This window comes from Pygoscelis adeliae, unplaced genomic scaffold (assembly GCF_000699105.1).
Source record: "Pygoscelis adeliae isolate BGI_AS28 unplaced genomic scaffold, ASM69910v1 Scaffold1, whole genome shotgun sequence".
Lineage (NCBI taxonomy): Eukaryota > Metazoa > Chordata > Aves > Sphenisciformes > Spheniscidae > Pygoscelis > Pygoscelis adeliae.
The window spans coordinates 3,010,846-3,038,643 of record NW_008824051.1 but is presented as its reverse complement, the minus strand read 5'-3'; the positions used below and the strand labels follow the sequence as shown (position 1 = coordinate 3,038,643).

General features: G+C 38.9%; 1 protein-coding gene across 2 annotated transcripts in view; it reads right to left on the bottom strand.

The window, feature by feature from the left end:
* LCLAT1 (lysocardiolipin acyltransferase 1) overlaps positions 1-27,798 on the bottom strand; it is a 122,906-nt gene that overhangs the window by 38,383 nt on the left and 56,725 nt on the right. For both annotated transcript variants that reach the window (XM_009333627.1, XM_009333628.1), the window contains exons 4-5: positions 25,405-25,551; positions 16,924-17,040 (exon numbers count right to left, since the gene is read on the bottom strand). In XM_009333627.1, coding sequence (XP_009331902.1) covers positions 16,924-17,040; positions 25,405-25,551 — 264 coding nt within the window. The remainder of the gene's footprint in view (positions 1-16,923; positions 17,041-25,404; positions 25,552-27,798) is intronic.

Below are 27,798 nucleotides of genomic sequence, written 5' to 3'. Positions count from 1 at the left end.
AGAAATGTGATATTAAAAAAAAACCCCACAAAACTGTAAGATGTTTCTATTCTAACAGTACACTAAGACTGAGCAATACTGAGGTATTGCAATAGCTAGGGCACAAGTTTGATAGACACTTCCCTCCCTGTTAAGATACTTAAAGCAGTTTGCAGTTCGGGGATTAAGTTCCACTCACAGCTGCTACTCTTGGGCTAGACACTTTGGACCAAATTTCATCTTTGGCTAGAAAGACGACTACCTGCTGTTTGTTTGCTAGTGGAGGCTTATTCATTCTTCCTTTCCAGACTTCGTGTTACAGTCATTTATTTCCAAGCCCAGACAAAAATTCACGGAAAAGCTACAGCTAGACACCTTACCCCGGGTCTCCGCACTCTGCCCAGCATGGCATTCAAGGTTCTAGTACAGACATTCCTGTCCCTCACCGAGTTGTACTCACACATCCTCTGGCAGCATGGATCTGCCTTCAAATCTGACAGATATGATCATTCAAGCACATAATCCACTCGAAGCAAATTCCTTTGAGAGCCACCAGCTGGCCAGCTGTCATCCAGAACGCCAGTTTGGCAGGGGGTACCTTATTATTCACGATTGTTTATAAAACAGAGAGCAGCCACCCAAAGCTGCCTCTACTGTGTAACATCCACCAGCCTCTGTTGGTAAACAAAGGGAAACTACTGAACTCAACCAACCTTACTTGTATTCCTGCTAATTGAATTTCACTCAAAATGTCATATATTTGGTGCATTATTTATACTGAACAAAAAAAGGAACCAAATATATCTCAGTAATGTTGAGCTGGAAATGTTGCTATCACAAGTGTCTGCCGTGTGGCAAGAAATCTGAGCCATTGTACACTGGATTCAAACATGACTGTACTAGGCAACTGCCAGGCATCAGCACAACTAGGGCTGCCTGGGGTGGAGACAGACAGAGCAGAAGTCTCATAGAGGCTGCAGAAGGGTCCTTCTGACAAGTACCTCATGTGGAGTGACTTTGTTGAGGGAAGTTAGCAAAGCATCGTGTTTTTCATGCTTGAGAGAGGGACCTATCCAAATTATGGCTTCTTGCAAGAGGAATACACAGAAATGACTAGTAATTAATTGCACCATAGTCAGTGCCAGAGCAAGTCTGTGGTGGAGAGTGCACAGAGAGTAGGAAGAAGAAATGTCCAAAAGACAGGATCAGGAAGGCTTGAGTTTTCTTAATTCTCTTGAACTTTAGAGCTGACAGAGTTTCTTCCCTCTGCTCTCATATGAAGACAAGGACAGAGTGACATAAGAGAGAAGAGTTAGTTCTTTAAGGTTCCTGTCTTCTGCAGAATTGGTGAGGCCAGTTACGATACTCTTTCAGGCCCATCTGAGGCACAGGCATCAGGACACGCAGAGGACAGAACGGCAATAATTTAGTGAAGAAGGATTTCATGAAAGTGTATTTGGACTGTTTACTGCAGGGAGGTGTAGGACGAGATCCTTCAAAAAAAATCCTGATAGTGTTCTAACCAAGTATGTGGAAAAGACTAAGAATTTGAATGGTCGTCAGCTATGGTGTAATAGTATGCACAGTAATTCACCTAAAAGGTATTATTAGCTGATAAAGACGTAGCAGGGCATGAGGCTAAAATCTAAGCACATCATTCAGGATGGGGTACACCGGCAAAAGCAGCAAAATCCAAAGTTGCTGTAGGGGGCCAGATGGTCATCTCCATTTTAGCAGAACTGCATACTCTGTTTCGAAGGCTGGACTAATTTGACCATTCTGGCAAACACAAGTGCTCTGTGCTCTGCGGTGACAATTATAAACTGCTTGCTTGTCTACCCATTCATTGCCATCATCCTGCATCTGATGGCTTTCAATTAATCTCTCTCAGCTCCAAGGTTCTGCTGATAAGCATCAGCTCCTCCGGACCAGATTGCTTCAGTCTCATTTTACCTTGGTTGGTAAATCAGAACACATTTCTGATCTTCATCTAAATTTGCCCACAAATATACAAATATAGTAGGTACTGCTCTTTGGTTTTGACCAAAGTAGACTATTATGGAAAAACAACAGAAAGAATAATTTCTCTCATCTATGTCAGCGTTTTGTTTCTCTTGTAACTTTAAGTAACTCCTTTGGTTTATTCCTATTTAACCAGGCTCCCTAGTGTATTTATCTGGTTCTGAACATTCTTTTGCATAATAAACACTGCTGAAAATAACATCTTATGAATTACAATAACAGCCTGAGAAAGATACTTTATCCTTACACTATGCTAAACACAGTTTCTGTTAACAGTCATATTTAGATACTCTCCAAAATTCACCAAACATTTTCAAACACAAAATTTGCTTCCTCAAACCTTTTTTTCCAATGAGTAAGAATACCTAGTTCTCAGAGTTCATTGTAATGCTAATGAAAACCTTTTTTCATACTGACTTAGTTGAAGGATATCCTGTCCTTCTGCTGCATTATTAATACTGCCAAACCGCTGGAAAACTAAGTGCAAATGCCAATTCACCTAGTGCTATCATTAAGCTCTACAGAATTTTCCATTTGAGCTACAGCGTGTGCTAAGTAGCAGACAAAATATATTTTACATGCAGTTCTCAATAGCCTTTATTTATCTTAGGACAGAAGCCTGACCAGCATATCGCTCATGTTCTTATTTGTTTATAATTGGTTTCTTAGTGTGTTTATTTTTTTTCAGAGAAAGATTTTTGTGCAGTGTCATACTTCTGGGATTAAAACTATGCTGGTATTCCCTTTCAAGATAATGGCTCTTGATTTTTGTCCACACCAGATATACATACCAAATTCCATGAAGGAAAAGGCAACATGGCATTTCTGCTCCATAGAGTAGAAGTACAATTGAGTAACAAAAGTGAGCAAAGAAACATATCAGTTGAAAATTAGAAAAAAAAAAACCCACCTTGTGTTTTGTTTGTTGGTTTTGGGTTTTTTTTAAGAAATTGAAATCTGAGAGCTAGAAGATGCTCATTATTTAACCATTTTCAAATATCCCATTTGATAGAGCACCAATTCCTGAAGTGTATTCTGGATTACTCATAGATATAAAACACATTATTGTATTCATAAGATACAGATTTGAGAATCTGCTGTCAGTATACATCTTCACACCCCTCTTAGTTCTTTCAGCTACCTCCACTACTTCCACCCTTTCGTATTTGCCACAACTCTTCTACTAAATACAGAAAAATATTTTAGGAATGTGTTTCTGGATAGCAAAATGTTTTGGGAAAACAACATTAAGATAACAGCTGTAAAAGAATTTTTGAAAAATTTGAAAATGAAAGCAACATTTCTGGAATTATAACCAGATACTCCCAAATTCCAGCTTTCTCATAGGAATAAACTCAATTAATTTCCTCAGGTTCATTCCTCTCGGGCTCTTCCGGAAAGCGTTGCAGATTATGGAAACTGCTTTATTCCTTCATAGCTTCTTGTGTAACAGAACAACCTCAGAGCCCTGCCAGTAAAAGCTCTCCATTCTGACATGTTTTTTTCTTTCTTTCATTTGAAAGGAAAAGGCATGAAATATATTGTAAAAGTTTGTCATTCTAAGCAAGGAAATAGCAGACTGGCAAAACACAACATTTGTTCTCTTGCTCAAAAGCATACACCACAAGAGGGCTGCATTCAGTCTCACTTTTTGAAATTCCTATTTCTCAGCATTTAGTTATGCAATCTGAATAACACTAAATAATTGAATATTATTGAATAACAATAAAAGTTCAGCACTTTTCTTCTGATTTACTTTGAAAAGATGCAGCACCTGATGAGGCCATTTGAGTTGTAGGTCAAGACAGAGCATCCCGATAGTGGATCCTGGAATGTTTTCCAAGTGATATGTACCTACTCAGTTGAGTTCCTCCTCTCGACCAGCTAAAAGGAGGTAATGGACCTCTACCAAGAAGCCAGTGAAATCATTCTGAACAACACCACTGCTACATGATGTCCCAGAATATTTTGCAGACTGAGTGAGCTCACTTTGCTCATATTCTGGACTGGTCGAAACTCATGTTGGCTTTGTTATCACAATCGCTTCAGTTTGGGTGTAAAACAGCCCTAGTCTGGCCACGGTGCTTTCGGTCAGCTCAGAGGGAGTGGCAGAGTAGAATCATTCTGCTTGTAAAAAAATCATGGGGGATATATCCTTCCTGCATAAATTCACAAAGGCTAAGTAAGATTTGTGTTCTCTAACTGTATTAACAAGGTTTTAGAATACGATGCTCATCCTAGACAGTTTGCCAAGTAAGACAGAAATCAGCCACCAAAACACCTCCTCCTCTCCACCAAAACACAGCTTAGTATATACACAATATACCATACCTTACAGGAAAAAAACCACCATGTGAGTCATAGCCTCATTATATTCCATCAGCATTTGGCTGTTTGATTTTATTGAATTCTGTGCTGTCCACTGCTATCCAAACAAGATGTGAAAAAGAATATGCTGCTCGTTGATTACAACATGTGCCAGAATACAGAAAGGCACAAGATTGAAAGTCAAGAGAATTTATCTCTTCAAGGAGGAGAATAATCCTTTGAAAATGTTCCCTCCTCATGTACAACACTGCTGTTATAAATCAGAAATTACGTATATATTTTAAAATTGAGTGCATGCTTACGTGCGTGTCTCAGTGTGTAATGTCAACTGAATTCGTTAGCACCACAGGTAGCATAAATCCTGATGAATCTCCACAGCCTCTCAGTATGGTTTGCAATGTATTATTAACAGGTTTATTAAATATTTGCAATGCTGTGGACATGCGGAGTGCACTATTTGAGACAGCTGCAGCTTAACTGCTACCTGCTTCAACAATGCTAATATACCAGTGAGATGGTTGTTTCAGACGTACAAAAACAAAATACCTGCCTCAAAAAGACACAGTCCTAACAGATAGTATGTGAAGAATGGGAAGGAAAGAAGCAGCCATATAGCTGCTGAGCGTATGTTTCATTTGATTCTCTGATCCATGCTACAAGAGCAGCAAAGCAAAGGGCTGACAGAGGAAGCCAGGGAGCTTTCAGGTCTTTTGGAAGGAATGCTTTTTTGGATAAGTGAAGGCAGAAGTAGGACTAGTTAAATCACAGTGGTGCTGCTGACAGGATGAACCTGGAGAGCACTCAGGCAAAGAATCCTTTTGAGGGATGATTTTTCAAAAGCATCCAAGCAGACTTAAAGAACGCTAATTCTTACAGGATTTTAAATGGGACTTATGTCCCTAAGGTCTGCCCTCTGTGTTTGGCTTTTCAACATCAGTACCCATAGCAACTTCCAGGCAACGCAAACGTGCCATTGCTCACAAATTCCAAAGTGTCTGAAGCATTTTTGAAAATGTTCCTCTTCTTTTTATTTATTGTGCATGTTATGTTTTTCTCCTAGTAGATGTCCTTATTGTCTGTGCAATGCCAGAAACCATCAGGACAGGCTGGCTCCTTTCAGAGGAGCGCAATGAAGGACCGGTGACTGGAACAAGCCAGCCAGAAGGTTGCTCAGGTCCCTGCTTCTGGAACTGTTTTATAATCACCAAGAGCACTCACTTTTATTGTTATACTGCAAGGTCAACAATGACTACCAACGCAAACAAAATCACCGTTTTGCATATGTCTAAATATAGATGATATGCATTTCAGATATGCTTATTTTAAGATAAGAGCACTAGCTTTTAACAGTACAAAATAGGATTAGGGAGAGAGACTACCATATTGAATGTATATCAAAAACAGTTCTCCAATTCCTAACTGGTAGCCATTCCACTGAAAATGAATTTATGGGAAAATATATTCAAACCTTATAATGAAGTATATTACAGATATAACAGTTAATTCACATTGTACAGCACTTCAAATAACTGGCATGGCACACATGCAGAAAAGGGAAACCCTTCCTATATCTACCAGTGTTTGGTGAGAACATTGAGAGCCAAGACCTTATTTCCTGCCCTCCAGAATCCTGCAGTTCAGGAAAAGGTTGACAAAATAAGTCCCAAAGACAGCAACGTTTCAGATGGCATATAAGGTGATGAATGAGGTGAAGAGTTGAATTTATGCTGAAGTTTATGTTTTGACAAAAATCTATTTTAAAAAGCATTTATACTCTACCACAATTTTTCCCAAGCTCCTCTGCCCTCTTATGTTTTTCATTTTTCAGTATCAGTACCATAGCAACATCCAGGACTCATGAATGTGGCACTGCTCTCAAGATCTCCGGAGCAGAGCCTTGCAAACGACTGCCAAACTCAGGGATCTCAGTCAGCTGGGAAAAGTATGACGCTGGGCTAATTTTTGTACACCCTGAAAATAATGGCAGGGGACTGGGAGGAGGGCAAAGGGAAGAAGAGCTGAAGCTGCAACAGCAAGAAGCAATGAAAGAAACAAACTACTTAAGGTTTAATGATATATAAGCAGCAAATCTTGCAAGTAGAGGATATTGGAAGTTTTATTACTATCTTACAGATTTGGGGGCTATATCTGAACAGCTTGAGGGTTCCAACATTTCCAGTAACTGAAATGATACTCCACGGATCTTCTCCCCTGCCAGCAATTACTCATATAGAAAAGTGATATCAGGAATACACAAAATACATTTGCAGCAACTTTAATGCAGCTGGAAATAAAAACAGCTAGCATCTGCAAAAAGTGGAAGGGTGGGGAATCCATCAAATATGATTGAGAGTCTCCTCTACAATGGGACTCTGTTTTGGGATTAGTCTGTTCAGCCTGTAGATGCTGCTATTTTTCTAATAAAACAGATCAGGAAACATCATCTCTTAACTGAAACTAAAGCAATATTTTTTCCTGGAAAAAGTATGTTTAGGCTCCTCTCTATTCAAGACTGCTTGAAGCAATTATCTGTCTTACTAATAAACAGAGCCGAGAAATGGGTATGCTGTGTAGAGCATCTGGTAATGCCATGTGAAATAAACATATATCAATACTATTCCTCTATTTATAGGAAATAATTTCAATTTCACCAATAACTAAATATGCTATCAATCCAACCAACATCACGTGCAAAATCATGGATCATTGGCTGACAAGAACGAGCAGTAATTAACAAACTTGAACTTTACCTGAGGCTCACCTATTGTCTGTCTTGCAGCCGTAAGTCTTTAAAAACAACCACAAAGCTCAGTACTCTGACACAAAACCCCAAATCCCCTTGACAATTCTTACAGTATTCAGTATACTTAGTGCTTAGTATCAAGCACATCACAAGGATGTAGTGAACAAGCCCACAAAATAGACTGTTTGGTGTTTCATGCAGGCTCAGGGGAGCACCAAGGGTATTGCAAGACCCTGTGCTAAGCTTACTGTGCTGCTGTGAGTGACACTATAGGAAAAATCAAACCAAATAAATACTCCAATCAGATGACTGACCTTTCAAAATGCACATCCAGAGAGATGCTGACCAAGACTACACCAGCAGATACAGCTTATTACACACACTCTCGGTCCACCACCCAGCCAAAGCGTATGAACAACCAGAAAAACCTTTTTCAAAAACATCTTGAAGAGGAGATAAACATTAAAAAAAAAAAAAAAGGCAGGAACATCTTTTCAATTCTGAAGAAAATAATTCTAGTCTTTACTGAGTAATCATTTTTCCTGAACACATCTGTGGCCAAGCTTCATTTCTACGTATGCAATCTGATGAGCTAACATTGTTCCAGGCCTCCAGTTGAAGCAATTAAAAAAGTCCACATTCGCCAAACATTACCACATAGTTACCACAGATACTGTGTATTCTGAGTTAAGGGAAAACAGTGGAAACCTCTAATACCACTGTGGGGTAACTGCTGGCAAATAATAACTTTTTAATACGGTTACCACAGCGACTATTAATAACCTGCGAGGAGGTAAATGGAAAATGATCCATTACATGGTATATCTGCTTGTCACAAGCCATGACTCACACGTAAGAGAGTGTAAGGAGATTATTTCAGTAGATGGATCTTGATAGGCTCAAGAACATAAAACCTGAAATATTTCCAATGAGTACCATAGGTGTGTGGGTGACACAAACAACAACATGTCAACCTCCAAACACCACAGGTGGTAGTGATTCTTACATGGATCCTCCATAAACCCTCCAGTGAAAGGCTGTGCTCCCTTCTCAAAAGCAACGGAGGATGGAAAGAGGAAAGGATGAGGGCTGAGAGAAGAGAGTGGTTTGGAGAAAACCAAATCCTCCCCAGGATGACTGAAATGATGGATTTGCTTGCCACAGAGGTGGGGCGAGTAGTGCAGAATACTGCTCCAGTAAGACATGAAAGAAGAGACAGCAACAGAAACTTCAACGTGTACCAAAGGCCAGAAAATATCTAACAGAAAGCTGGTGCTCATTCTGAGTAGTACGTCAAAGCCAACACATGCAGATGTTTGCAGGATATGGTAATCATCAACGGTTAACACGATTCTGGAAAAAGTCAAGCTGCCCTTTCCCATGTTCCAGATTAGAGACAACTGTCAGCGTTCGCAATAAAGCACAACAGCCTGCACCCGATTTTCTGCATTGCTGAATTTCACAGACATGCCTAGCGATAAAAGTGTGATTTTGAACAAGGTCTTTGGGGTTTCTTTTAACTAACTAATTTGTTCTGAATTTTCTACCAACACACAAAAGGCATAAAAGGCATATAAAGGAGATAAACATTACTGATATTTTTATATCAAAGGCTATGCTATTTAATGCACAGGATCCAATTCGCATAAAAGCACAAGTTCAATTATAACAGCAACAAGTGAAGCTCTAATACTGCATTTTCAGCTAAAAAATTGCTCAAAGCTCTTTCACAATAGCTCTGTAATTACTGAGTATCAGTCTACTTAGTAACATGACTCTGGGAAGCACACATGCAGAGAGCAAAAAAAAAAAAAAAAACAGGAAGAAAGAATTTCCTTGCATTGAGGAACGATGGTTTAGGGTTGCTGCTTAATCTCTGCAAATCCGACAGACATACGGGTGAAATTAGTTGACTGAGGACCTAAAGTTAATGCTCATGTGGCCACTTATATTTTCCTATTTCCAAAACAGACTGGTTTTGGTTTACACATGCACCAAGCAACCAGCACAAACAGGTGAGAGCTGCTCTGAGAGATGGCAGTGCCGGTCAGTGTGCAAGCTCTGGCCTCGCCAAAACCCGCAGGAATTTTGGCAGTGGCCCAGCATATCGTTCTGGGAGCCAGAAATCTGTTCAGTCGAAGAGGGAGGCTAGCTTTCATTAAAACAACAGATCTAACCCTTACTGTCATTTGATGTGGGGCCTTTCTAAGTCCTGTACCTCTGTTACACAGAAGACAAATTATGCACGAACCTGAAAACTGCTGAAGTCATGCTTATGCGGTTCAGTTTGAGCGCATAAAACCTCTGAAGGTAATTCAGCAGACACTTCTGTGATCAAGAGGCACACGCCTCACCCAATATTTATGTGAAGAGGAAAGAAACTTTGTGTATCAAAATAGAAAGCAATATATTTAAGATGTACATCCATTCATTCATACACCCTGCCCACCATAGCATTTCAGTCAATGAACAGAGCTATTACAGACATGAATTTTATACTTGCATCAATTCTCCCGTAAAAAAACCTAGATATAACACACTTAGAAATTGGTATTTTTTTGATCTACATTTGAAAGAACGAATGGCATCTGTTTTGTAAGCTGTAGGTGCTTCGGACATAACTGTGCAGAGAGTAGAAGCGTCATCTACACCAGAAGACAAGCCTCTGGCAGTATCATGGTAGCATTCCTCATTGACATTTCATCCACTCATAAAAGAAGCCTCCTGCCTCTCTCTCTCTCAAAGTCAGAGTAAGAAAAAAGCTCTGGGAGCTAATATACTCTGGCTACTTCAAGTTGGAGGGTCTTGTTAACGAACTACTAAATTGAAAGTCTCAACTTTAAACACTGTTTACACAAATACATCAAATTTGAGCAGCTTGGCTCATGTGATGATTGCAGGGCTCAAGACAGAATTATCTCCTAAAGATAGTCCATAAGCTATTTAGGGCTTTATATGGGAGCTTACTATATTCTCCGTGCATAGCAAGGACGTCCAGATGCCGCTTACAAGGACCTGCTGCGTAACTCTTTGGCTACTTCACACCCCAGCGAAGGTGAACCAAACGGTATGTGTCAGCTTTCAAGAACTGCTGATCATCATCTCCTATTAACTGTCTTAGATAATTAGCTCAAAAGTGCCATATAAGCACATCGTACCATAACCCAAGTAAATGGCATTAGGAGTTAAGTACATAAATAGCACACATGGATACTATAGCTCCCAGAAAAGCATACAGAATCTACTTAATAGTCAGTAAGTGTCACAGGATTAAAATATTTACATAGATATATATAGATACCCTGGATTGAACACCTACATACAATTTCCCTGCCCTAGCAATGAAACAGATTGGGATACTTGCATGGAATTACTAAAATGCTGTACAACTGTAAAACTCAGGTATAAACAGTAGAAGATACAGACTGGTTTCTGATTGTGTGTATATAAACATTTATTTTGGGGCAAAACTATCAGTTTTGAACCAATCACGGAAACAGGATGAGAATCACAGTTTCTTTCCATCAATAAGGATATGCAATGAAGGCAAGCATGTTAAATTTTTATCTTTTTTTATTTTAGGATGCTGCAGTTGGCAGATATCATCTGCAATATTTTTTTTCAGTTGGCTAATTATGAACCAGAAATAAATTTGAAGCTGAAATACTGTAAGGCAAATAATTCTGACTCTTCATCATACTGTAAAGCCAGTAAAACATAAACCTCATAATAGGAACATCCAGTCCAATGTATCCAGATATTAAAGACTGTTGACGGATATAGAGGAAGTATCAAAAAGAGGTCAGTTAAAATTTAATGTTGGCAGAAATTATTGTCTGCAAAAGTATGAATATTCTTGTAATGATGCTTTAAAACCTTAGCTCTGTCTTAACACTTACTGTTTATTTAGTCCTGAGAAAATACTTAAAAGCCATGAAGCAATTTTAAGAAAACATTCGTAAACAACTATTTTCTCTTGACAGACTATTTGGCTACAATGCCAAGATAATATATCTAGTTCAATGAATCCAGACAATATTGAATCAAATCAACCAGTATTATTTTCCATCTCTTTGAAACTGAACATTCAAGCCATCTGAACTTTCAATGTCATTTGGCACTTCAGAAAAAACTTTATAAAATACAACCGGGCCTGAAAACCTATCCTTAATTTCTGAGTAACCTCCTGACCTTTCCTAGTAGGATCTCACAAACTAGATCTTCAAGAGCATTATGTAAACCATAAGTGTTTTTAATTAATATTGTTAAAGGCATGCTTATATAAAAGTCTTATTTAAATTCCTGCACACTTCTGTCATTTTCAAAGTCCCACATTTTGTAAAAAGAGATGATTTGCCTTAACCCAAATTCTGCCAAAAATGACTCCATACATAACATCTATTCAAAGTTTCAGGCTTTAAAAAAGGATTAAATATGATTTTAGGAGATGGTTAAAGAGAGGTATATGATGACGAGTTTAAAAAAAACCCAAAACAAACCCAAAACATGACCAATCTTCATTTCAGTGTCTAGAGTTCATTTTCTGTTGCCCATTCACATGTTCTGACTCTGTCTTTCCAAAAACACTCACCTTTGTTCCCCAAAGAAATACAGCATAAAGCTCTAGTAATTTTTCACCAGGTGCTGATTGAAACCAGGACTCATAACAGCTGAGGCAAGACAAATGATATACTTGATCAAGTGAACAGAATTAGAAAGAAGCAGATAAACTGTTTTATTTCTCTTTGCTTTCCATCAATAGCCAACTAACCAGATGTGATAGTACTTGGGATTGCAGTGGTCACTGTGGTCAACAAAGGTTTGGTCTTCCACAGGGTAATTCCTCTGGCTGACACGATAAGCGATCAAAGCGATCAAATGTGCTTCAGCACTGATAAAATGTATAATTAATCGAGCTCATACACTTTAAGTATTTTGATAGACTAAGGCCAAAGTGTTTGCAGAAGCAAACTGTAAAGCATGCTAGGAAAAAAGGCTAGTGCTATTTTGAGTAGCATGCATTTCACTAGAAATTCAGTAATCGTTCCCAAGAAGGATGATCTTCTTGCAGGGGTGAAAAATGCGTGTGTTTTGTTAATCTATATTTAGCCTAAGTATATTTAATACTTTTCCATCTTCATTAGCCCTTACTGAAATTTTTGTTCCTCTCTTACTCACTTCCACATCTTCAGGTAACACTCTATACTGCGTATCAGGTAGCAAGCTGACCTTATCCAGCTACCATGCGGTCTTTCCCTCTTTGTGTTCTCATGTCTATACTGCATTTTCTCTTACATGCACAAACAATGACATCACATTAAACCATCCTACTTAAAATTATTATTGAGCCAAAGGAACACACTTCTCCAAAAATCAATGCTCAATCAAATTTATGTCTTTCGCTTGCTTAAAAACCAGCAACAACCGCAGTCCTTATTCTCCTGAGTATATTATTAATTATACATCTAAAGCATGTTCATAGCCTGTGTTTACTCTTGGGTGATTCTAAGGTTTATATGAATGAGAAAACAGTAATGTGATCATTTACAAGTAAAGTAATATTTTCACTGTCTTGGCACCTGAGTATAATGAAAGGAAAAACCAGTCAGCTTTTACCTGGGTTTCTGTTTAGAAAAGTCAGCTCAGGGAGTAAGAGGTATCAAAGAAGAGCTAGAATGGGGGGAAAAAAGGGAAGAGACTCAAACGCCAAGGAGATGTATTGCCTAAACAATTTTTACTGCTTTTTTGGTGGAGGGTATATAGATCTTTTTTTTCTTAGCTCCCATAATCTCAGCAATGACTTAGAAACGATCATAGCAGCATCTACGGGCAAAAGAGATCAAATAGTTGAAATAATGACCATATAAGAGCGAGAAGGCAGCCAGAGGAATTTGAGTGTTGGTCATCGCTGGCAAAAATCCATTCACATGGTTCAGAAATTTTTGACACCTATGGAAAGCAAAGGACTGATAACTGCTCAGATTATGCTGTCAGGGTGCAAATAGTGCTTCCTCTGCGAAGAAACTCTCCTGCAGAGATACCAGCAACATTTTACTGAAGGTTATTTTTTCCTGATTCTTCATTTCCTATTCAGAAGGGTCGCTAATAGTTATTTTTATGTAATAACAGGTAATTCTTTCATGCTACAGCTCGTGATGCATATTAATCAGGGTTCTTGCCAAATTAAATTAGTTTTTTCAACATCTGAAAAGCAGTTAAACTTCTAATGACATTTTCCCCCTCTCTTCATCAACCTATTTTTGGAGCAAAATAATGTACTCAGGCCTGAAGTAAAGACACTTGAGCCTCAGGAATGGAAAACAGCCACGAGCCAAAATGTATTCACAGGAGAGCTGTAGGGCAATAAGGTTGTCATCTATGCACAAAAATACTTTCAAAGACGTAAACATGATGTTAAAATCTCCACCACTCCCTCTTGCATGTTAAAGTCACACACACACTGCTTTGTGCTTGCAGTTGTGAGCAGGAAAAAAAGGGAACAAGTCTATTTTTATGATTATTGCTACTATTGTAGCATTAGGACAGTCCAGAAACAGGGACTTATGTTAACACCATATCCTTAACAACCCTGAGTTTCTTTATTACTGCCAGTTTCAGAAAGTCGAATTGTAAAAAAGGCATTCTAATAGTATAAATAGCAAGTCAAACCAGAGATGCACAATAATGCTAGATATGAGCTGTGCCATCTGTATCTGAAAATCTACCTGGATATGTATATTGTTGTGGTGGGTTGACCCTGGCTGGATGCCAGGTGCCCACCAAAGCTGCTCCATCACTCCCCTCCTCAGCTGGACAGGGGAGAGAAAATACAACGAAAGGCTCGTGGGTCGAGATAAGGACAGGGAGAGATCATTCACCAATTACCGTCACGGGCAAAACAAACTCGACTTGGGGAAATTAGTTTAATTTATTGCCAATCAAATCAGAGTAGGGTAATGAGAAATAAAACCAAATCTTAAAACGCCTTCCTCCCATCCCTCCCTTCTTCCTGGGCTCAACTTCACTCCCCATTTTCTCTACCTCCTCCCACTCCGACCAGCGCAGGGGGACGGGGAATGGGGGTTGTGGTCCGTTCATCACATGTTGTTTCTGCTGCTTCTTCCTCCTCAGGTGGAGGACTCTTCACACTCTTCCCCTGCTCCAGCGTGGGGTCCCTCCCATGGGAGACAGTTCTCCACAAACTTCTCCAATGCGAGTCCTTCTCACGGGCTGCAGTTCTTCACGAACTGCTCCAGCGTGGGTCCCTTCCACGGGGTGCAGTCCTTCAGGAACAGACCGTTCCAGAGTAGGTCCCCCACGAGGCCACAAGTCCTGCCAGCAAACCTGCTCCAGCGTGGGCTTCTCTGTCTCCATGGGTCCAGGGCCCCAGGCCCGGCCAGGAGCCTGCCCCCGCACAGGCTTCCCATGGGGCCCAGCCTCCTTCGGGCATCCACCTACTCCAGCGTGGGGTCCTCCATGGGCTGCAGGTGGATATCTGCTCCACTGTGGACCTCCATGGGCTGCAGGGGAATCTCTGCTCCAGCGCCTGGAGCACCTCCTCCCCCTCCTTCTTCCCTGGCCTTGGTGTCTGCAGAGTTGTTTCTCTCACATATTCTCACTCCTCTCTTCTGGCTGCTGTTGTGTAGGGTTTTTTTCCCCCTTCTTAAATATGTTATCAGAGAGGCGCTACCACCGTCGCTGATGGGCTCAGCCTTGGCCAGCTGTGGGTCTGTCTTGGAGCCAGCTGGCATTGGCTCTATTGGACATCGGGGAAGCTTCTAGCAGCTTCTCACAGAAGCCACCCCTATAGCCCCCCCGGCTACCAAAACCTTGCCACGCAAACCCAATACATTTGTACAGATGAAAAATAGATATAGATGAAGATATATAATATACTGAAGTGTTTTAAAGTCAAGCAACTACAGTTCGGTTGTTCATAAAAATAAAACATTTCAACACAAATGGTCTGTATTTGGCACACTTGCAAACAATTGAAAACCAACTCTTAAATTAGTAAGTAACAACTAAGTATTTTAAAATGCTGGTTGAACTACCTTCTCACACATAATTTACTACATAATAGCATACAGCCATAACATATATAGCTTATAATGCCTATCAAGGTACCCAATACCTAGTAAATTCAATGCTAAAGGGAAATTAATATTTCACACAAAATTTCCCTGCCTTAAATAAAAATAGGACTTAAAAGCATTTGGAAGACTGGACAAAAAAATCATCTAGGAATGTTTTTGGTTTTTCCCCAGCTTTGTACTGCATAAAATCAGTTAATCAGCCTCAAATATTTTCCTTTTTATAATCCAATAGCCTAATTTGCATAGATCTCTTCTACAGCAGTAGAAGAGAAATGCATTTTTATAAAATTATAAAATGACTGTATAACCACAAAGCTTGTTTCTGCAGCAAATACAGAATCTTTTTTTTTTTTAAGTTGATAATATTTCGAGTGGAAAACATTCCTTTAAATGAAAATTTATTCCAGGCTAGAAATATTATTATGCACTACATTAACCTAGTGCTGAAAAGTTTTAAGTAAAACAAGCTTTTGAAACTGCGTATGTGGCAAATTTTTTTTTACTACAGCAAATCGAGTAATAAACATTCAAGATAGATGAAAATCTAAGATGTCCACCACTGAATTTCCAATAAAAATAGGGTCAAATAGATACACGGTCCAGCTAGGATTGTCCAGCTGGACAAAATATCAAAGTGTTTACAGTGATTTTAGGATATCTGCTTAGTAGGAATCAGGCAAAATGCAAGCCAGCTCTGCTCCTAAAAACCAAGCAAGAATTTAATCAAAGGGAAAAAAAACCAACTACCAGCAGGCCCTTACTCTGTTTAATAATCTCAAACTTCTTACTTTGGCAGTCAGAATAACCAGCATGTGTTAAAGATCTAGAATCACCTTTCCCTGAAGAACTAGCCTATAACTAAGTCACTTCGTATCTACTGTACATGTTTATTTTCTTCGACCATACATTCATATATCCTGCGAACATTCACTCATTTGTATATCAATCACCGCCACGACAGTGTCATTTAATGGTTACACCATTATGACCTCAAATCTCACGGAAATGCCCATTCCTAAAACAACCCACAGACATCTCGATCTAACAAGCAATCACATCTTTATACTCTGTTCCCCTGATAACAGGGACTCGATCTCTACCCCCAGATTAATACAGGGATGGAAGACCATTTCTAGGTAAAAAGCAAGTATCACGCGTTCTCTTACCCACCACTCTGCCAAGCAGCACAACTCCTACTTTACGCAGCTTCTCCAAGTCACCATCACCTGGAAAAGCTGGCAGCTCTGGGCAGCTGACTTGCTGCGCCTACATGCTGCTGTGCATTCCCCTTGTCCATTTGACATAGCAACTTCTTGTCTCAGCTCTCAGACTTAAAACCAGAAGCTTTTCAGAGAGGGCAGTGTTATACGTGTTTGTGTGTTCGGTGTCAACCACCCAGTTGGGGTTAAGGACTGGTACAGACAATAAGGCTGAACTTCCTTGTGATCTTTTCCACTGTTTTTTTGAGGTAGACTGCTAAACAAGCTACAATATTAAAAAAAAAAAAAGTGAAAATGTTGTTTTCATCCACTGCGTATCTCCTGATGATATTAGTATCTGTATCAACTCTCTCAAATCTCTCCATGTTACAATCACTTTAAGTAGGGTTGCAAACAAGGGCTTTTTTTGCGATCAGGATACATGAAGTTTTTCTGAAATTACTTCAAGCAGTTTTGTGAACATCAGCTTCTACAGCTTGGGTGAGATTCATTATCTCAAAAGAAAAAAAGAACATAAAATACAGAGCAGGATTACCTTCCCTTAGACGGTCAACCACAAAAGTGAATCCAGTAGTTCGTGGATGTAAGACGTACTCATATTTTTGAAGTCCGTTCTTTTCAGCGAATTCATTACTGCGGGCTTTGGTATTGGCTGAAGGAGAGAATAAAAAGCACCATTTTCTATTAGTGTACATGTAGACCAAGAATTAAATATAATTACTATACAACAGGAACAGTACAACAGCAGTTCACACAGTACAAATGTGCAACGGCTTTTCAGGCGGAGGCAGACTGCAAGTGGGCTTTCAGTTGGCCATAGTACAGTATTGAGGAAGAGCAACGTGGATTGCAAGAAACGCCTTTTTACCCTCTCATTTCATTTTAGAAAATAATCAGCAAATCTTTCATATTTATCAAATGCAATCTGAAATCTATAAATTAAAGTCTGCTAATAGTTCTCTGTATACGTCAATAACACATTTTACTGTAAAATGGGTAATTGGCTCAATTTTTTTTTTAACTCATAAGGCACAATGTATATAGTAATGTTGGTTTGATACTATGTACAGAAATACCTTGAGGTCAATGTTTAACCATGTTAAACTTATTTCAGAAAGAAAACATTAAATGGAGGAAAACGGTTAATCTAATACATTAAAATGGTATTTTACATCATCATTCTAAACTTGACACATTTTATTCATCAACCTGCGCTGCACATACATACCCTGTTTTAATTTTTTGACCAACTGCCTCAGTGTCGCAACACATGCTTGCCGCTGTATGCAGAGTACACGCAAGGCATCTGGAAAGCAGCGTGGCTAAACCCCGTGACAAATACGTTTCGAACCTCTGGCAAAAAGAAGTCTCTCACAAGAAAACCGAACAAAGGCAGTTTTCAGAGCCAGGTGTTAACAGAGCCCACTAAGCAAGGAAGGCGCTGATGCTAAAGTGAAAACTTCTGAAGACGGGTGGAGAGGAAGCAATTTGTTCTCCAGTGATGTGCAGGAGGCTCTTCCACGCAGCCTCAGTTAGCAGCCAAACGGACCTTGCTGGCTACACTTACTCCTTCATTGTGGGTACTGCTGTGCTTCTCCTGGGGCCAAAAGGCAATGGACAAATGCAATGTTCCCTTGGCAACGTGGAAAAAAATAAATTTGATCAACTAACTTAATAAATAACTCGTATTTATATAGTTTTACAGGTGTTTTGAAAGACAAAATCCCAGCAACAGATCTATGGAACAAAATCATTGCCTAAGCAATGTATCATCTTTTTCAAGCAAAACCAGCTCTTTTTTTAAGTGTCCACAGTTAACCTTCACAGAGACGGGAGATAAAGTAATGAAAAACATACTGCTGCTTAATAATTTAACAGAATTGATACTTATAGGTAAGTCCTTTCCCTTACAATCATAATAATTTTTCCTGTAAAGGAACAATAGCACAAGTGGACAAATCAACAGTAGTGTGAGATGTCCTTTTTGCAGTAATGCAATTTTCCTGTATCTTTCTTTCTCCTAAATTACATGAGCTCTTTGTTTATCAAAAAATGTGGGTGTCCCTCATAAAGGACCATCTACCTATTAATAAATGCTATAGCATATCGGTATACTGAGTATTTTTTCCCTGTGACCTTTTGTTTCCACGCGTAAGAGTACTGCTTTTCATACACGTAACCCTTAAGATTTAGTGCACAGATTTCCTGACCATGTGATTTGCAGGAAAGGAAAACTGTTGCACAGTAGCCAAGCAAGTGATTCAGCAAAGAGAATCCAAAGATTTAATTCTTGCCAAATTGCCAAAACGTACAAATACTTGAAAATATGACATCTTCAAAAAGCGTTGCTAAAATTACAGAATGTGTGAAATACTAAAATTACACTTGGCTATGTAACTTAAATTTATCTTTCCTTGGACATATGCATTATGTCTTCAACCACATGATCAGAATATCTATTTTTGTCTGCTCAACTACTACTCCATTCAATGTTTAAAAAGGACTATTTTGAATCAGTAAAGGGAACTTGCCTTTAGGACCCCTACCTCTCTGACAGCAAAACTTGCAAAATGAGTCATGAGCAAGACTTGGAATGGCAGAAAAGGCAAGAGTAATTTGGTAATTATTAAATGCTCCTCTGAAAAGCCGAATTCTACCTCTTGGACATAATTATATTGCACTATTAGCTCAACAACTTAAACTATTTTCTAATAAATGATATTGATCACCAAGTGTTCCTATAAAAAGTATAGAGTTCCTACAAGTAAAAAGTCAAGAGTTCCTTTCCAGATTCTGTGGCGATTCAAGTAAAATGCTTTAAATTAATTTATCACAAAGTTTTGAGCTAATGTATTGTTTCTTCCAAAGGACAGAGGAATTGTCGTCTTCATCTTCTGCATATCCAAATTTGGGGTTCACGTTGGAACATTTGCAATCTGCAAATCAAGTCAATCAAAGCTTTGAGACACAAGTGCCATAAGTGTCTACACAAAGCTAAGCAGTCTAAAAAAAATAATAAATCTAAGTCTTAAGCATCTCAAACTGCACACAGTTAATGAGTACTCAGAAAAACCCTCTCCATATGTCTGTTCACTGCGCTTTGTTTCAGAGGGAGCACGAAAACGAATTCCTTGGTATATGCAAAACACTCCTACTTGCACAAGAAAACCAAAAAGTAAATGGGCAGTTCTGTTTTCTAAGCAAGACCTAACCGATGCTGCAAAAAAGGTTTGGGACCTCCACTGCCCATTGCCTTGAAGTAACCATCTTCAAACCTCCTCTTAGTGCACCCCCCTGCACTTGGAAAGAACTCACTGTACACATCTGTAAAACATCTTCCAAACTTCCCTTTACTACAATGCCTTTCTAAGAACATGTGAACAGCTGGACATTGGCACACTGGCCAACACTATTCAGCCTATTTCCTGATATTGTATCCCTGTCTTGCCTCTGGACTGCAAGTTTTATATAACAGAGATTGTTCCCTTCCCCTTTTGCATGACCCTAGTGTAATGGGATTTTAGAACTAGAGTAACGCTCCCAGCTAATACAATGGTCATTGTCATCTGGAAAAATCATCTCCCTCTTCCCTTCCTAGCAACTATCAAGCCACAGGTCTTTGTGCATTAAACAATATTTATTATAGCAAGTCAGGTCAAAGGGTTTTTGATGCTATCCTGAAAGCAAGGGTAGGATATGCTTTCACTCTACCAAGAAGTAAGAATAATGCCCTTCCTCCCCTTCCTGCTACTCTCGGTTTCTTACTCTGCTACTACTTATGAACAAATGCACTGACTGCTATCTTATCCGATGTAAGCACCTTGATGCCTACTGCTGTTTGGGATCGCTGGGCAAGACACCTGTGCCTAAACCTTCCGGGGGAAATTCAGAGTAAGTCTCCTGCTCAGCACTGGATTCAACAAAAGGCAGAAAACACAATGTTCCCCATTATATGAAACCTAGAGGTTAGAAAACTGATCCAGGAAATCAGAAACCCATTTTCTCTCCAACCCTATTTCTCTCCAACCTAAGGGAATTCGCACAACAAACACCTCTTTAAAATCCCTTAATCAACAGACCAGGCTACACTGCCAGTGCTGCAAAACTTACACAGATGCCTCATCATTCTGCAGTCCAGACTGGAACATTCTTAGGTGAAAGAACAGAAACAGTGAAAGATGCCTTTGTAAGCCTGATAGTGAAAACACTTCCTTAAAAAGAGGGAACATATGTCGTCTTCTTTGCTTCCAACCAACTAACCCAAATTGCATAAAGCAGCTCTTGAAGCAGGGACTGGAAATGAACTCGGTTTGGGTCTCCTCAATCCCAAAAGGTCGCTCACATAATTTGGCTAAGGGTAGTACCCCCTCTTGCTTACTCTCTCTGAAAAACACGGCTAAGTGTTCCTTTCTAGAAACAAGTATTTTCTTTCTTACACTGTATTTAAGCCAAAGTGAATCTACCCCCAGAGTTTTTGCTCACCATTCCTATTAGGTGTATTTTGCATTTTAACTCCATAGGTTCTATTTGCTCCTATGATATAAAAAAAAAGTAGAATTATCTATTTTTATAGAAAACAGCCAGTTTATTAGTAGAGGGTGATGTGGCACCTTTCCTGATCCAGAACTGCTTCATGTTCTGTCTCCTCTGGTCTCGCACCAACTTATAAATTATATTTTTCATTTGTGACCTAGTTTTGAATTAAAAAAAAAAAACCACCTCTAGAATTTTACTTTGATGAAAGCCATAATGGAGTAACAAGCTGCATTCGTGTGAGTCTGAAGAGTATTTGGAAATAAAATTCCAAGACCTGTACCCAACAAAAAGCTAAGTCTGTGCTCCTCATGAAATACGTATGCAGTGTTAGCTCCTCTCAAACGAACAAGCTCACAAGCTTGTACAGGTTCAACATTGTCCAGGCTGATGTGTTTGCTGGACGTCACCCAAAAGAATTATAAACTTCCCTCATCATCCTACTGGAAAGCTGATTCTGACAACTTTAATACAACTATTTCTGATCAACTCTCAACTACTTTTTTCTAGTACTAGTGCACTGAAATTTGAATATTAAGTACTACCTTTTCCTTTAATCTGACTTGTGATAAAAGCATGCATGTACTTCTATGACTTCAAGTACTCTCAAACGATATTGGTGCCAGACAGTGAAAGAATAAGCGAGTACTCAAAAAATTTATCTTAAAAAAAAAAAAAAAAATTAAAAAATCGTCATTTATCTATTAGAGGTTTGCATGGAAAGCATAAAAGCTCACAGTTAATATTTTAAGAAAAAGTTAAGCAATTGTTCTTATTTGTGCTACTTTCAAACTGTTACATGTTAAATCAACCTCTACCAGTGCTTTTGAACAGTATTTTTTTTGCATTACCAAAGTACACCACATTTACTAGAAAAGAGAAAAATCCAACTGCAGTTCAATTACCTTCCGGACGAAATATTGTATGTGATCCACATCACAACATTCCTGCCAAAATCTGGGCTCTAGCAAGCTTTCCTACTTGTTTTTTAGCTGTTCCTCAAGGAAAAAAGGTCTGTGCAATCACACTCTGTCCACCTGCTCCCCTTAACCTTTGAAGCTATTGCCGCCTGCAAACAAAGTTTGACAGAGACAAGAGCTTCAAAGATAATTAAGCCCCACAGGAGTTTTAGAAAAAAACAATGGCTGAGTAAAGGGGAGCCTCCAAGAGTGGAGATCTTAACGCGAAAAGCCAGGGCAGGGTCCACAGGTATTTGGTCTGCCAGGGCTTTCAGCACAGCATGCAGCAGTCCGTCACTTAACGCAAGTATTGGTGAGGATGAGCCACAGCACACGATGCCTCCTGCCGAGACAGCAGCAAGAGATTTGTTGAGGAAATGTCACACGGAAGGAAAGACAAGGAAAAAGAACAAGCTGGAGTGAAGAAGAGACCATGTATAGGGATGCAGACACAAATCCATACGAAATGAGGCTACAACAGGCGCAGAGCAATACAGCAACTTTTTTTTTGTTATTGCTTTCTGAAGAATTACTACAAAGAGTCTTGTAAGGAACACCAAGAAAAACAAAAGAACAAGCAAAACGGTGGGCTGTATTCCAGCTTTCCAGAAGCACTAGACTTATGGTTGCTTTGTTTTCTTCAGGGCTTCAGAAAGTCTGGCTATATGGTTATCTGCTGAGGGCTTCTTTTGAAGCAATTACAATAAAATACCTTTGATGCACTTAGCTTTAACCTTGAAGTACTCCAGAGTGCAAAGATGACCAACCTATCGGAAATAAGTATATAATTATTACCTCAGACCCTATACATCCAGTCTGGAAATACATTGTTCAGGGTTCATGACATTACTATTTCTAAAATTTATTTACGTAGCATCTTTCACTGCACAGTACTTCACCAGTTTGAAGTCAGGCAGTGGCCCATGTATAAATATAGTCATACTTTGAATTTCTTTGAAATCTTTCGTTCTCGAATACCTGAAAACATTATACAATTTCTTATAAAGAGGAATAAATCTATCATTGTCATGCGGCCACTGAGAGGATAAAAAAATGATAGTAGCACTGAGCTGCACAGCAATTCTGCTTTTCAGTGAAGTACACGTAGAATGTTATTTTTCATTTTAAGCATCAGAAGAATTTTGTTTTCAGAAGTAATTAGCAGTTTGGGGATTTGGTCAGAAAACAAGAGCCATTGCCTCTATTTTTGCAAAATGTTCCCTAGGATATTGAACGACCGTTCAGAACAAAACTGTGGTTTATTTCTTATTCTAAAAGATGGAACATGAGGTTGCAATAGGTCCTAATATGTCAATAACATAACGGTTTGCTGAAAACCGTTTTTTCAAACCGTTACACAAAATACATTATTATGTTCTATCATTCCCATACGGCATAAACTTATTGCTTGGTCAGGACTAGCTTGTCAAGGGATTTTGCCCTGTCTCCTATAATATTTTAAAATATATGAGCTAATGTTTCCTGTGAAGACAATTAGATAGGGAGAGCTACTCATTTGCACAGAAAAAGCCCGAGGGTTTTGCCTGTCTCTATACATCTTATTATGCACAAATATAATATCAAGGTGGCATTCATTACCGATGGCAAGTTAGAGTGGCAAACACCGGACAGTTTAACATGTCAGAAGTCAGCACGGCTGCCCAGGGAAGCAGTGCCCTATCGTCTTCCCTGCCCATCACTCCGTCTTTCCCACCGCACTGCTTCCTCCCTGGGCTGCTCAACAAACCAGGGGGAAACAATCACCACGATCTGCGGTGGCTTAAACCAACTTCAAAAGAACAGCACAGTTAGTGCGGATATCCATTTGACACTGCAAAGTTAAAGGGTATGTGTTACACGTGTATGAGGAAGGAAAACCAGAACAACAGAAATACCTTAAAAAAAAAAAAATCTGTCAAAAATCTGTGTTCAGAAATCCAATTAGAGAATTTTTTAATATTAAGTGAAGAATCTTGTCTGCATGAATTTCTCAGTGGACGGTATCAACAGCATATACTTAAATTTAGTCTAAGTCATTTATATCGGTTACAACAGCAGAGAGAAAACTCTGTGTTTCCTTAAGCAACTCCACATTCAGGTGGGAGCATCCCCACCACTGCCTTCGGGACTCCGCAGCACAAGCGTTAACACACCGCAGCTGTCTCAGTCCTCAGTAATTCTTCTTTTTTATATCTGCAGTACGAAACTTCCTCAGTTCTTTAAAATCTGTTGTCTCTGAGGAATATTGGGAGGGATTAGAATGTATACATAATTTATGGAATAAATTACAAACAAACCAATTCTTCCAATCGTCTTGATATGGAAACATCTGTTCAGAAAGAGAGTGTGAGCGGCCCAAGGAGGAGTCACCTGACCCCATGAATAAGATTAAGATTTCATCTCACAATTCAGAGCTAGGAGGGGAGAATTGTTCATGAATTCAAAGAAAAAAAAATTTAAAGTGAGATAATTTTCATCCTTCTTTCTAATTTTAGATACAAAATAACTTATTCAACAAGAGATATCACGTGAAGCAGTCCAAGAATGCACAATGAATTTATCCTCTTTTAGGAAAGCTGATCAAGTGATGACAATTCACTACTGTGTGATAACATCTGAATACTATACATATCCATTTTTAAGGATATCTGGAATACAGAAGAAAAAAATAGCAGTATATGTTAGTTATTTTTATACTGTGTCTAGTCCTTACTGATCTGGCATTGCAATAAAGTATGATTTGAGAATATCTGCAATGGAAAGTGTAGTAAAAATCTTTTAAATAAGCTAAAAGGTAGAAGTTTAATTGTATTTTCCATTTAAAGATGCTGCTTATCAAATCATGCTGCAGGCATGAACCACCACAGAACGTTGACACAATGTTTTCTTTTATTGGCAGTTGAGTCGTCTTCAACACTGGCTAGCAGCTTGCTATTGATGCTGTAAGATACCTGCATTAAGGTAGATATTTTATTAAGAATTAATACTACAGGATCAAACTCATTAAATTTACTCTTATGATAACGTCAGCATTTGTTTTAGGGAGTTATTTTTCTTACAGAGGCAGATACAGACTGCTTACATGACCCGAAGAACAAGTATCATCAGTTCTCTTCAATCACTCTTCCATAGGTCTGAAATGATTTTGCACTGTTTGCCCCAGTAATATGGAAAATGGGAACATGCAAGTGATTTATTCCAGGTCTTGAAACCTACTTTTGCTAATGCAATGTACATACAGTACTGACCAATATAAAGCCATTTCAATCATCAGATGCTTTGACATCTGATATGATGTCAAATATAACTCAAAAAGAGTTATTTCAGGAAGACTGGCAAAGCCTCTCAGTGGAACTACGTTTGTGCCTCTCAAATGAATCAGCACATGTGATCATTAACTATAATTTCTACTGCCCATGAGAACCCAGTCTTGCTCCTGCCTTGAACTTTTTTTAACTGTTTCCATAAACAACGAAGAATTTCCACGTTGAACATTCCACGAGAAGATGACAAATGCAGCCTACCTGTGAGATCAGTTCCTTCCGGAAAGATGAGGAGTTGTAGTGGTTCACGAATGTCACAGAAATAATCCAGCATTTTTTCAAAGTGACTCCTGTCATCTTCCCACTTTCTCTGAATGAAAACAAAGGCAGCAACCTGCATCGCCCAGCCTAAAGTTTAAAAAATACACCTTTAGTAACATTTCACTCTGATACTTCCACGGTGTCCGTTATTCCAAAATATTTTGTAAATCATGTTAGACACATTTTATTTACTGCCCACCTGTCCTCACCTCTGATTAAGCACTTAGTTACCTTGTAAAAGGAGTTTTGGATAGGAAGCAAAAGAATGCATAACCTAAATAAATAAATCTAAATAAATTTGGAATGGCTACAGTTTTGCAAAACTCAAGTTACCAGAGTTAGAAAAGCTTTCCAGAAAGGAAGAATAGGGTCAACGCTGTCATGAGGTGAAATATCTAAAACCATGGCCCTCACTATAATATCCTTAATCACTGCAACACTGATTTGCTCAAGGGAAGGCACTGCCCCTACGGACAAACATCTCAGCAATGCACTGCAGGATATAAGAAAGCTGCGTTATATAGAGATAGTTGCCCTTAGTAGTGCATGTTAACCATGTGCTTTGTGCAGAAAATATCTATTGCTTTGAGGGCTTTATTCCATATACCTCCCTATAATTTTCACTACTAATAGAAGAAAATACAAAGTTGTTCTTTAAACTTGATTATAGAAAAATTTGATGTATATCCATTTGTTTGTATTAACACACAAAGACAACTGTGAAGATTTACAGCCTGACTTCAAACTGACAATGTAATGTAGTTAAATAAAGGAAATTGCTGCTGAGCCTGCAGCTCAGGGGTCACATGCCATTATCTTCAATGAACATTCTTGGCTTTTTTGGCAGAATTTAGTATACAATATATCACATAACATTAGAAGTTCTGTCCATTAGTTCAGACAGCAGGACGAAAAATCAGGGCTCCAGTTCTGCCACATGCCCGTGATGCTCCTTTCTTAAACAGGGCTCAGAGGAGCATGACATTGCCTTACCACTGTACTTGGCTAGCTTGTATCTCATCAGAAACCCTGCAGATAGATATTCCACATCAAAGAGAAAACATCACAGCTTCCCATTCTCCTCTTTGCTCACCACAGTTCTCAAAAGTCTGTTTTTCCGTTGCTGGTGACTTACAGCATGCTATTCTTGCACTTTATTTCAGCTCCTCTTTACAGGGATTCCTTTCTATTCCGTTCGTGGCAGTATCTTACAAGGAGCATATGCTAGAAAATCACTTATTAAAGTCACCAATTTCTAAATCAACTTCATAAGTCAGTCAGCCTGGATAACGTATTAACCAAGCGGCATAATCTCTTCTGTATTAGATAGGAACATTAATTGTATTGTTAAAGATCTGTAACATATCATGGGGTAGATAACTTTTTATTTTTAAATCACCTAAACAGTGGAGCATGCATAACTAACATGCCTTCTGCAATCTGGACCTAATGAGTCTCAGATACTCAGAAAATGAATGATATCCAGATAACTGAATACTGGAAGTGGTTATATGAATTAAGAAGAGAAATGCTCAGAATGCAGTCTCAGGAAATCTTTTCAAATTTGCACGCTGTACTTGTTAAAAACCCTCTGTAAACAAAACTAAACTTTGACCACATTTTATGTGCATCTATGCACATATCACAATCCCATATCTGCAGTGTCAAGAAGTATCAGTACAGCTTTATTAATAGAGGTTATCCATGTTTAAACAAATTATTTGCAGGAAAAAATAAAGGTCAATTTTAAAATAACTGAAAAATAACTTACTTAATTTAACTATGCTCTCTTCTGACATTTAATCATCTCCTACTGCTACAATACGTTTCACTACAATGCTGCAAAACCAGTATTTTAAATTGAACTAATCAGGGCTTCGTTTTCACATTTGTCATTGTGTTATATAAAGACGACATCTTTTCATACCAAATGATGCCAAAGCATTCGGTTGCTCTAGAAGATACATGGAAATGGTATGAAGCTGCATCAGGGGAAGTTCAGACTGGACATTAGGAAAAGGTTCTTCACTGAGAGGGTGGTCAGTCACTGCAACAGGCTCCCCAGGGAAGTGGTCACGGCACCAAGCCTCTCAGAAGTTCAAGGAGCATCAGGACGACACTCTTAGTCATATGGTTTAGTTTTAGGTAGTCCTATGAGGAGCAGGGAGTTGGACTCGATGATCTTTATGGGTCCCTTCCAACTTGAGAAATTCTATGATTCTATGATACCTCATCTGAAATCAAATTCATAAAATGGACACAGCAAAAGAAAAAAGCCCTCTAAGCAGAAACTGAGATGCCTTGTACCATATCATTTACAACTCTGAGAATGTA